The 12,913-nt window shown below is 45.6% G+C and overlaps 1 protein-coding gene across 1 annotated transcript in view; it reads right to left on the bottom strand.

The window, feature by feature from the left end:
- CNNM2 (cyclin and CBS domain divalent metal cation transport mediator 2) overlaps positions 1 to 5,364 on the bottom strand; it is a 64,349-nt gene extending 58,985 nt beyond the window's left edge. The window contains exon 1 of the mRNA XM_075257587.1: positions 3,675 to 5,364. Coding sequence (XP_075113688.1) covers positions 3,675 to 5,139 — 1,465 coding nt within the window. The 5' untranslated portion in view covers positions 5,140 to 5,364. The remainder of the gene's footprint in view (positions 1 to 3,674) is intronic.
- Positions 5,365 to 12,913: the final 7,549 nt, after the last annotated feature.

Below are 12,913 nucleotides of genomic sequence, written 5' to 3'. Positions count from 1 at the left end.
AAGAGAGGGAGGGTTCCCCATCAATGAAACTTATCCCCAACCCGCAGGATAGTGCCTAAATGTCTGCTTAAGAGTGGTAAAACCAATGGGACTTCCAGTAGTCAAAAGACCCTGAATGCTTTAGATGAATGGATCCATGGTGCACGTGCCTCCCCTAGCCCCCCTAATCCGGAGAATGAGACCATTTCTCACCCATATATGAACGCCAGTCCAAGCTGTATACACTAAATTCATCCTCTATATAACTATCACACTTCACTATCTCTGGCAGTCCCATAGGACATGGAGTGACACATGAGAAGGGGTTCTCTGGATTGGTGGGGGTCCTGATCGCAGAGACCCATCGTGTGGATAGGTCACGACTCGCTTTGGTGGCATCCCTTTAATTCTTATTCCAAGTGCTTTACTTTTAGCATTCAGATTATTCCAATGCTGTAAGAATAGTGTAAGGGAAATAAAGACAATGACCACACGAGTACTTAGTAGAAGTCGTCTTATAAACTGCTGATGTTGGAATGAATTCATTAATATTCCGACTTGTAAAGATTTATTACGTCCTTGTCTCTTTACCTGTCAAGCACCAAATGGAAGATTAAATTGGCAAGAAAAGTATGTAGACTGCTTAATGTTTGCATCATAATGCATAATGCCACAGCCATCCTGTTTCTGCAGATCCAATGTATATTGATAGGAATATATTATCCTAATATATATATATATATATATATATATATATATATATATATATATATATAATCATCACCCAGCTTTTCTAAAGCCCTGAAGGGCACCAGCACCATTAATATAAAACACCAACTTTCCCAAAAAGAGATTAAATTTTTTTTTTTTTCTAACTTGAAGACTCCAACTTTTCTGTAATGGAGAATTCTTCAACTGAATTGGAAATGGTCTGTGATTTTTAACTGCAAACCTTTTGTAAACTCAAGGGGATTAAATTTACTAAAAACGTCTGAAATTTCATATCCCCTACAATTGCTCGCCTATTATAACCAGCGTTTCATCTCTGCAGACAGGGCCGTGTGAGAAAGTCTTGTCCGTGGTTCACAGACCATAGAAATGCGAGCGCCATGTTCGCCGCTCTCACTACTATCGGCTGACTATTGTGGATTTCGTTGCCAATGTCCGGCACTTTCCATGTCAGCAAGCCTAGTCGCAGCTACAAAGGCTAGATCGTAGTCGGAGGAACGTATTCTATATCACTATATGTTCACATCTTAAGAATTGCACCAAGACTCATACGAACTTTCTTAGATCACTGAAGTCTCCCAAAGTCTGAAGTATTTAGTTAAAATTGGCTTTTAAGGGGCAAAAAATGCCTTTTTTCTGTTGTATGAATGAATTCCAGTAATTGTTCCCTGTTATCAGCCATTCCATGACAACTGGTGCTGAAAACTATCTGCCCGATGGTCATTACTATATCTCATAGGTTTCTAATAGGGTTTGGATACATTATAGGGGCGGTCTACTGGCAGCAAGTTGGGGAGTAAGAGGCACTCTTATGAGAACAGGGGTTCTTTGCACCCCAGCGTGGAATAGGGATCCCCGACCAGTCGCTCCATTTCAAACTGGGGTACAGCTCGCGCGATTGGTGAAAACCCCACCGTTCAGCAAGATAAACCCTATCCTGTATATAGGAGAGCTTTCTGTAAATGGACAACCCCTTAAAGCTTGCCATAGACATAACTGACTATAAGGGTTAATAGTTAAAGGGGTTCTCCTAGTACAGACACTTATCAAAGAATAGGGGATACGTGTCTGACTGTTGGGGGTCTGACTGCTGGCTCACATCAATCTCGAGACTAGAGTCCTGTTCATGAACGGAGGGATAGACATGCATGTCCATTGTGTTCCATTCATCTCTAAGAACCAAGGAACAGTGCTAGTCTTATCTTCAGTCTCAGAGATGAATGAAGTAGAACAGATAAGCATCAGTTCATTCATGCATAGAGGAACAGGATACTCATTCTCAAGTGGGGGGGGTCTCCATAGTCAAACCCCCACCTGATCATACGCTTGGTGCCTATTCCTTGGAAAGGAGTTATCCATAACAAAAATGTATCACCTATCCATAGGATAGGAACTCAATGTATGATTGCTAGGACCCCCACTATAACTAAAATTGGGGTTCAACCCCCCTGTCCTGGAGACATCTGAATAAAGCAATGGTGATGTGAATGATAAACTGTAGGCTTTAACTTTAGCGTCCCTTTAAGAACACCTGCACCATACCAACAGAGCAGGGTGAGCGAGGTCAAAAAGCATAAATCATTCTAGTAGTGGCTTAAAACTTGTAAGAAAACCTTCCAACACACTAGAAGGTGTAATTAATAAAACTCGATCGAAAACTCAAATAAACCAAGGTAACCCTTTAATGCTGCCATTATAATTCCTGGGAATATGAGTGAAGGAAGCGAGCAGCAATATACAAGTGAAAACTCAATGAGCTGACCACTCAACAGTGGATTCAGAAGTGGGGTGGTCTTCTGAAATAGTATATGCTAGAATGGGAAGCCTGGCCTTAAAGAAGATGGCATATGGACGTGAAACATGGCAGTATGGAGAAGGAGGTGGTCTCCTCAAAGAAGATGGCATGAGAACACAATCTATAGTGGAAAGGGAATCCTGGTCTGGATAAATGAGTGGTCTTCCCAAGGATGATGGCATGTGAACATAATAGGGGATGGAACGATATAGAGCTGGTCTGGATAAGGGGGTGGTCTTCTCAAAGAAGATGGCATGAGTACATAATCTATGAGGAAATGGGAATCCTGGTCTCAAAGAAGATGCCACATGTACATAATATATGGTAGAGTGGGAAACCTGGTCTGGATAATGGTGGTCTTCCCCAAAAAATAGGACATGAGTAAATAATACATGGTGGAACTGGAAACCTGGTCTGGATAAAGGGGTGGTCTTCTCCAAGAACTGGTCTTCTGGAGAGGTTACGCTGTATCAGAGGCTACCTATAGATCACAAAAGACTTATGTGAAGCAAGAATCCAGTTAGGCTGGGGAAGGATCTTTATCATAAGAGGTGCTGGACAGCGCTGAACAGTTCCTGCTGAGAAGTCAATGAGAACTTACTCATTTTCTACTCAAGGGGGTTGAGCGCTTACTAACCCAACACGGGGCTTGGCAGATCGATCTAGCTTTATTTAATAGGCACCTAGCTCTAAATTGACTTTCCTTGATCTGATTATCGAGTTATTTACAGGGGAACCATGAGCGGTATGTATAACCTGTCCAACAGCAAGTTCTCCTGGAGGCTTTGACCTAAAAGTCAACATCAATCAAAAAGTTGCACCTTGGACAATTTCAGTATTTCAATGAATCACAATCAGATTTGCTTAAGAGCTATTAATAACATTACGTGTGGTCACCATTGGTCATGCAACTTGCAAGCAGGACCCTCATACCAATGCATGTGGATACTGCCTGGTAAGACGCCTTACCTCGTACCTTACTGAGGTTAGTTCTATGAACTATCTGCAGAATAAGTTTGCTTAACATAACCTAAATAGATCAATGTATACGAGCGCCTAGATGTTCGGAGAAGTACTAAGTAATTCAGGATGCAAAAGATGAGACAGGTGTTATCTATCATCTACTTATCTCTCCCACCATACTAGGAGCTGCCAATGGCAATGTGCCCACCTTTTTTGAATTCTTCCAGCATGGCATCTAGCTTGGTGTCATTGAAGACAAAGTGTAGAGGGTGATTATAGAACTTGGTGATAGTCTTTAAAGGCGTGCAGTCATCGGGGTCCACAAAGGCCAAGTCTTTGACAAAGAGGAGGTCCACAATGTTGGACCTTTCCCCTTCGTAGACCGGGATGCGGGTATATCCGCTTTCCATGATCTCGGACATGGTGTTGAAGTCCAGGATGGCATCTCCAGCCATCATAAAGCAATCTCTTAATGGGGTCATAACATCTTCTACCGTTTTGGTCCTGAGCTCCAAAGCCCCCTGGATAATATTAAGCTCCTCTTTGACCAGATCATTATAAGGGTCAGTCACCCTCAACATCTCCAACAACTTCTCCCTGTTATAGACCGTCCCTATCTCCTGTCCTAGGACACAGTCCAATAACTTGCTGACCGGGTAAGACGCCGGGAAGGTCATCATCATGAAGAACTTGGTCAAGAAGATGGTGTTGGCTCCCACTGCCAAGCCATGCCTAGAACAGATGGCCTGGGGCACTATCTCACCAAAGATAACTATGCCAATGGTGGAGACCACTACGGCCACCAGCCCCGAACCGGCAATATCGTCCAACAGGATGGTCAGGGTGGTGTTGACCAACACATTGCCCAACAACAGGGAGCACAGCAGGTAGTTGCCCTGCCGGCGCACTGGCTCGATCCTCTTGGCGTAGTTCTTCTCTTTGTCGGTGCCACAGTTCTGGACTATCCGTAGCTCCATGGGGTCCAGGGCCATGAGCCCCAAGTTGAGGCCGCTGAACATGCCGGACAGGCAGAGCAGGAGGGCAATGAAGATGACCTGAAGCCAGAAGGGTAAGAGAAACTTCTTCTCCTCCACCACAATGACCCTGGTGTCGTCTCCTACATGGTAGACCCAGGTGGTCTCAGTCCAGGGCTGGTGGGCTCCGGGGCTGGGCGGGGGGCTGGACACGGACGTGCACAGGTAATAGCCTTTGCTCTTCTCGGTCTTCCTCAGGGGCTTGATCTCGATCTCCACGATGCCGGAGCTGCTGCGGCTCAGCTCTATGCGCTGCTGGATCAGGATGTCAGACGTGCGGATCCCGCAGGGGTAGAAGCCCTCCTGGCCGCTGCCGGGCTCCGGCCCTCCTCCGGTCAGCCAGGGCGGCGGGTGCTCGGTGAAGGCGATCTTGGACCAGGTCTCGTTGTTGATGTTTTGCCCGTACACCCGCAGCTTCACCCGGGTCCTCTCGCTCACCCGCAGCGCCCCGCCGTCCATGAAGGAGACATCATCGGTGTCCTCCAGCCGCAGCCCGATAATAACAGTCTCAGCGTCCTCCTCTTCTGCGGCCAGGCAACTGCTCAGCGCCAGCAACATCATCATCACCAGACATAGGACCCGGCCGTGACTGCGCGCCGCCATGTTGACAGTGGGCAGTGTGATGGAGCCGCCCGCCATCTTTGGTCCGGGAGGGAGGGAGGAGGAGGGGGGGAGAGAGAGCGGGGAAGAGGGGCTTACATCCAGGCTACTATCGCCTTCATTCCCGGACCGGCGGCAAACCCCCTGCCTAGTCCGACACCCGTCCGGGTTCTGACAGGAGGCAGCAAGCGCGTCCCGAGGTGAACTAGTGTATTGTGAACGACATACTGGCCGACCAATCAGGCGGCGAGGTTACCAATGAGAGGCGGGTATTATTGACAGGTAAGGGGGCGGGGAGATTTTACAGGATCTCATTGGATGGTGTGGGCGTGGTTATGGGGTGGGGGGCGTGTCCCGCGTGCTGTGAACGGCTCTGTAGTCTGCAGATCGCTCGTATGTGTATAACTCCGCGGTACCGCACTAGTCTCATGCGTTTCTGACTATGTGCTTGGATGCAAGAAAAACTGTCTCAAAGCTGCAGGTAGTTTATGCTGATGCTTCTTAAAGGGACCCAAATGGATTTTTCACCAATAACAGGACAGGTCATCTGTATGTGATCTGTGGGGTCAGGCTCCTAGATCCCACTCCTAGATCCCAAAATATGTAGGGTCAGTATCCTAGATCCCAAAATCTGTGAGGTCAGGCTCCTAGATCCCAAAATCTGTGAGGTCAGGCTCCTAGATCCCAAAATCTGTAGGGTCAGTATCCTAGATCCCAAAATCTGTAAGGTCAGTATCCTAGATCCCAAAATCTGTGAGGTCAGGCTACTAGATCCCAAAATCTGTGAGGTCAGGCTCCTAGATCCCAAAATCTGTAGGGTCAGTATCCTAGATCCCAAAATCAGTGAGGTCAGGCTCCTAGATCCCAAAATCTGTAGGGTAAGGATCCTAGATCCCAAAATCTGTGGGGTCAGGCTCCTAGATCCCAAAATATGTGGGGTCAGGCTCCTAGATCCCAAAATCCGTGGGGTCAGGTTCGTAGATCCCAAAATCTGTGAGGTCAGGCTCCTGGATCCCAAAATCTGTGAGGTCAGGCTCCTAGATCCCAAAATCTGTGAGGTCAGGCTCCTAGATCTCAAAATCTGTGGGGTCAGGCTCCTAGATCCCAAAATCTGTGAGGTCAGGCTCCTAGATCTCAAAATCTGTGGGGTCAGGCTCCTAGATCCCAAAATCTGTGGGGTCAGGCTCCTAGATCTCAAAATCTGTGGGGTCAGGCTCCTAGATCCCAAAATCTGTGGGGTCAGGCTCCTAGATCCCAAGCAGATCAGCTGTTTTTTTGCATCCTCCAGGTCACAGAAGTTGGTGCAGTAGACACAGGTAATCTATTCAAGTAATAGGAATAGCGTTGCGATTTCCCAGAGCCATTTCTATACAGTGCACGAGGACCTAAGGCAGACAGAATAGCTGATCTGTGAGGGGCCCAGGTGTAAGAACCCCAAAAATCAGATAACTGGTCATCTATCCCATAGATAGGACATCAGTAGGAAATATCCATTTTCACTGTGAAACACTGAACCAAAAACTTTGCTTCTGTGTGCAGATTTGCACTGTGTGAATGCGCCCTTAGATGGGGTGTGAGCGGGGCCAACAAACCCACTACAGTCATCATTAGTTATACCATAGAAGTGGCAAAATCTGTGCCAGATGATGGTGCATAATGGTATGTGGTGAACGAACGTGGACTGACCGATGAGGAGCAGCTGACTCCCCAGATTCTTGACCCAAGGGGGATAGTGGGCCCCTAGACCCATCATACTCACCTGTCCCCAGTTCTGACGGGTCCGCCGCTCCTCGGCCTTTGCTGGGGGAAGTCCTGCACCGTCCTTGACCGCTGAGGCCAATAAACAGTCACAGGAAAAGAACTGGAAACATCCTAAGTATATTGTCCTTTCTAGAGAGAGAACCCTGGTCCTGGCATTCATGTCTATGTTACTGTGACATGTTCCACCATCCTAAACATTGCACAGATTGCATGACCCCCTTCATGGCAGCAGTGCCCCCTGACGGCTGTCACTTCTTTCACCAGGATTATGCACCGTGTCATATTGCAAATATTGTCAGTACGGTGAGCTGCAGATGGGCATTCATGGGCTGGAAAATATGATGTGTATATTGCCACGTTTTCCAGTCTGCACTCTGTCTGAAGACTCAGGTTCTCGGTATCCTAGTCATCTCTGGTGTAATTCACTGCTCCGCCGCCGGACTACTGATCAGTCATATGGACAGGGTGCGACAATAGTCCTAGGACTACATGGTGATTTTGGCTGTGACCAAAAGATTGGCGGATTGCCTTGACAGTCCTTCAGTCATGTAAGTGGATGCAGTCGCCTTGTGACCCCGATGGTTCCTTGACTGCAACTTGCAAAAACGTCGAGCAATGTTCGATTTGGAGACAGGTAAGGACTCTCGGGGGTAACATGCGGCTCTATTCAGTAACATGAATGAAGGAGGTGACCCAGTGATGTTTGGTCCAAATCGCCATGTACCCCTAGTCTAAGGCTGATCTCCCCAAGTGTAGCTGGCCCAATGGCTTGAGGAACATGACAAAGAGCTCAAGGGGTTCACTTGGACTTCAAATTTCCCAGCTCTCAATTTGATCATGTCAGAAAAACAAGTTCAATCCATGGACGGACCGCACCTTACAACGTACAGGACAGGATCGGTGGCTTACATCTGCCGGCCAATTGTGTTATTTTTGCAAAACATTTGTGAATAAGAAAAGGCTTCCAGACGAAGAACTTTCTCTGTAGCGGTTTTACAGAATTCTGCCACCAGAGGGCACTAATAACCTTCCTGCATGGCAGAGGACCCTGTACACACTGTTTGCTCAGCCTCTTCTTGCTAATGCACTATATGGCCATATAACTGCGTAAGGTATTATAGTGCTTATGGGAGTTCTCCGGACAGTAAAATTAAAAATAGAAAATGTTCATTAAAAAAAAATGTTCACATTTCTTACAGAATAAGGTCTTATTCACATGTCAGTGTTTTGCATAAGTGTAAGCCAAACCAGGAACAGGGTGGAGATGCAGAACAGGTGCAAATCTTTGCATTATACCTTATCTCTGTGTAGTCTCCTCTTCTGGTTTTAGATGGCCATACATATTAGATCTTCATTGTCTGATTGTCGGGTGTGTTAACATCGCGGCCTCCAATGGTGGATTTCTTATCCGTTCCCTGCCTCTCTATTGAGTGCTGTCCCCTGCTTCTCATTGTGTATGATGTACAGGCTTATGTGATATGAAGAAGATAAGGGAGGGTCATTTCAAACAGATATATCTCGGGCATTATAAAATGTAGGACTTTTCTGGTGTTGAATGAAAGACGAGATTCCTATCTTTCATATGACACCAAGATCGCCATTCTACTTATAGTATTTCTAGAGATATAACCTGTTGAACATACAGTCCGGATTGGGAGCAGCTGCATATAAATAAGTGAAATAATACAGGTAGAACTGAGATCTTGGTCTGAAGAGACCCCAGAGTATAATAATTGTTTATGGGTGTCCACTATGGGGCATAATACTGTGTGCAGGGGCCAGTAAGGGACAAAATACTGTGTGCAGGGGCCACTAAGGGACATAATACTGTGTGCAGGGGCCCCTATGGGACATAATACTGTGTGCAGGGGCCACTATGGGGAATAATACTGTGTGCAGGGGCCACTATGGGGGATAATACTGTATGCAGGGGCCACTAAGGGACATAATACTGTGTGCAGGGGCCACTAAGGGACATAATACTGTGTGCAGGGGCCACTATGGGGAATAATACTGTGTGCAGGGGCCACTATGGGGGATAATACTGTATGCAGGGGCCACTAAGGGACATAATACTGTGTGCAGGGGCCACTAAGGGACATAATACTGTGTGCAGGGGCCACTAAGGGACATAATACTGTGTGCAGGGGCCCCTATGGGACATAATACTGTGTGCAGGGGCCACTAAGGGGGATAATACTGTGTGCAGGGGCCGCTATGGGACATAATAGAGTGCGGAGGAGGGGGCTGGTCGAGGTCTTCGACGTCGTTGTCGGTTGGGGGGGGGGGCATGTCAGAAGTTCGCCACGGGGCCCCGCCATTCCTAGTTACACCACTGCCTAAAGGCATCATGTCAGAGTGTCAATGCAAAAAGAACAATGTCTGCAGTTCTTCATTGTTTCTCCAGGGGCGGGGATGCAATGATCATATATAGAACCAAATGTGGCTTTCTGAGGACTATAAATTCTGAAATTGTGCTTTCTTATGATAGATCCACTCCTGTAACACACAGTCATCTGAATAAGCCGGACCTGTGATGTGATGGAATATCCTGCCCTATCCTCTGTACTGAAGATTAGTCCAATGTAGATGCTTTGTAGCAGACCTATAGTTGAGGAATAGCCTATACATTACATGTATGCAGATATGAAAGCTACATATTAAACATAGTCTAAGTTTTGGTCACACGAGCACCAAGACGTCAGACTCCACATGTCTAATGACCTTTGCTTGCATGCAAGAATTTTATAGCTGTCCTGTAGCAGTCAGGGTAACCTCGCTCCTATAAGGTCTGGACTAGCGCTGCAGGAAAAATTGCAATGCGTTGCCATCATGATTTTTTGCGCAGTGCTCTTTTTCAGTTGCCCACTGCGTGGGGTCTTAGCCTGAAAAAGTGTTGTCCATGACAGGTTACATTCACATCTGCGATGGAGTGGACGAGCCCTTCAATGACAGAATTCAGACTGTAGTAAACTTTGCAACTTGGAAGTGAACTACTATATGGGAAACGGTCAAAAACCGGGCACTGAATGGTATGACCCAATCCTGTTAAATATTAAATAGATAATATGATCACAGGAATAAAAGACTAAAGTATCAAAGCCAATATGTCTCTTTATCTACAATCAATCTGGACTGGACCTGAGATGAATAACCGGGAACGTTCAGGTTTTAGGCGGCAGGATCCGTTTATCAGTTATGTACGCCATAAACTTAATTATCTCCTGCACCGCAAGATCTCTTTCACGTTGGATCCGCAAAACCTTTGCCTTTACTTTGCAGAAAACCTGGGTCAACAATGTCAGAAGACTCATGTAACCTGCACAGGCTTTGCTGTAATAGTTACAGAGGATATCATTATCAATGGTTTTGCTTTATAGCGCCCCCTTCTGGTTCTTCGCTGGTTTGTCAGATCAGGGTAAGTCCTGCACCTGTTTATGAGCAGCTATTGAACTTTACTACGGCATGTGTGTGTTATCAATGCTGGCCGACATAAACGTTGTAGGGTCCTCTTGTTCTCTAAGGCTAAGGCCCCACGTTATGGAGACGCAGATCTTTTTTGTTGCAGATTTTGCTGCGTATTTTTTGAGCTAAAGTCAAGAATGGCTATAAAAGGAATGCACTACGAATTGTCCCGTGGGGTCATAGCCTTATGGTGATTTTTTTACATCGATGGCACATGTTGTTGTGTCGCATGGGGCAGAGCTAGTCTTAGCCTAAGTCCCCACGTTGCAAAAAAGCAAAAAAACACTACCAGTAAAGTGACTGAGTTTCTGTACATAAAGGTCATAGAACTAGTTACTAAAATGAACGTATCCGGCTAGCCATGAGTGTAACTCTTTGCACATCGCTATTTTAGGCTTGTAGATTATTAAAGCACCTTTGTAAAGTTGGGTCAGAGGCGAGTAAATGGTTAGTGACATATTTAGCATGTCTTATTATATACTACCGGTTGCAAGGCAGTTGTAAAAGGATATTGTAACAGATCTCCCATGAAACTCAACCCCATCCTAAGTCTAGTGTGAGTATACCCTGCATACTAGGGCCTGTGGGCATGCACAACAAGAGACTGACTTGGTCATGGACTCATGGCTGTATAATAAGGCACCAAAATCTTGGGTTCATTCTTATAATATTCAATCCAGAATTCTAGGTTCTAAGAGGGTAACTGTACTGAAGCAGCGTTATAGACTTTGGGGCACAATTTGCACCCAAAATTGCCTTCCTGGTGTATCATGCAATATAGGAAAGTCTTATGTATCAAGTCGTATGTCTACAGGTCATATCAAACCACAACAAGAGTTGCTATTGTTCTATGAAACGTCTGCCTGGTTTGGTGATACCAGTTGCGTCATCTTGGAAATTGGGATACTGAGACTGAACACTGGCGATTGCTCAACAGACTGGTAAACCAAGGTCTTGTTGAATGTACCGCATGGATATGCCATCACAGTCAGTGGGACAGGCTCATGGAGAATACATTTTAGTGCCCCAATACCTGATACCCCAGTAGTTACAATGAACTTGATTTGGATAAATAGAGAACCCTATGATGATCCAACTTGGTTTTGGTAAAATCATGAGGCTGTTTCATATCATTAAACAAGTCACAAAGGTTGGTTAGGAAAGAGTCCAACCATTGTGACTCCCATCATAAGAAATAATGTAGGGTCCTATATCCCAATTCCTGGTAAGGACAAGTGTCATAGATGTAAATATTGGGAACCACAAGCTGTAGTCTATGGAGAGTGATGGTACATTGGTATTAGTTTCAGGCCAAGAACAGGGATTCAAAGAAGACCTCCACCAGCTCCAATTCTTTTCATCTTTTAATAGATGCCGATTCCAGAGTAGTGAATTCTTTTAACCCCCACCGTTCCTTAGTGCGGTTTTTTGTGGTGCCTGATATGGTAACCAGACTGTTTAATGTCAAGTGGGTGGTGTCATGCAGGAACGGGCAAGTGGGTGTGACTCAAATCTCCAACCAGAGGCTGATAGTGTAAGATCTCAGAGTCACGCCCCCTTGTCTGATTCTGCCTGATGTAACCACCTTGACATTAGAGACTGTGGTTAGGGTATTGGGCACTAAAACGAACAGCACTGATTGCTCAGGAACGGTGGGGGCTAGAGATAAAAATCCAACTGTGCTACAATCGGTAGGAAAAAAAGTGTTCGATTGCTGACCACTTGGACGACTTACGAAACTGTGATCATAAAGAGTCCCACTGGCCTGGTATATGCTTCTCCATTCATAGGGGTCACTTGGGTATCCTTGCAGGTCCCCATGATCTTGATTTCCAATTCTGGGGGATAAAGAGTTCGGCCCCCTATCTAATATACTTTACAGGCCTAATATTGGTTAGGGACATTGGACAACTTTTAACACAGTCATAGAAGAGGATTAGTCAAGGATTTGGTTATTTCTTTAATTTGCCCAGAAATGATCTTACAGTCAGGTTCAATGGAGATCATTCCACTTGCGTCACCAGTGAAGGCGCCGGCAGACAAACAGGCATAAAATGAAATGGGAAAAGTGACAGGTTTCGGAAGATGACATTTAACCACTTTATACTGTGGTCACACAAAGAAAGAGCTTTGGACTTCACAGCGGGCCAGGAAGGAGGAAGTAAACTCATTAAAACTGAAGATACAGCGAGGCAACCATTAGTCGCCTCGGCTGGCCCCGCTGTGCTTAGATTAGCAGGTGCAATATGACATTTCGCCTTCCTATTCAGCAGATGTATTAATATAATATTAATGGAATATTCTAAGCTCATGGCCTGGCGGGGTGTCATTGTGTGTCGGGGTATAAATATCATGCTAAGTCGGCCTGATGAGAAAATGAATGACTCTGGTCTGCTTTATGTGAAAGGAAAAAATGATAAGAATGAAATCCATCGAGATCATTGTCTTCTGTAATTTTCCTAAGCATGGCAGGACGGCACTAACTACTAAGTGTATTTGTAAAAATATCAAATTTATCTTAGGTTTTATATTAATTTATTATTTTTTGTATAAAGCAGCTTATAATGCTACAATTTCCCCAGGGCAA

This window comes from Leptodactylus fuscus, chromosome 10, assembly GCF_031893055.1.
Source record: "Leptodactylus fuscus isolate aLepFus1 chromosome 10, aLepFus1.hap2, whole genome shotgun sequence".
In the NCBI taxonomy this organism is placed as follows: Eukaryota; Metazoa; Chordata; class Amphibia; order Anura; family Leptodactylidae; genus Leptodactylus; species Leptodactylus fuscus.
This window is presented reverse-complemented; position numbering and strand designations above follow the sequence as displayed.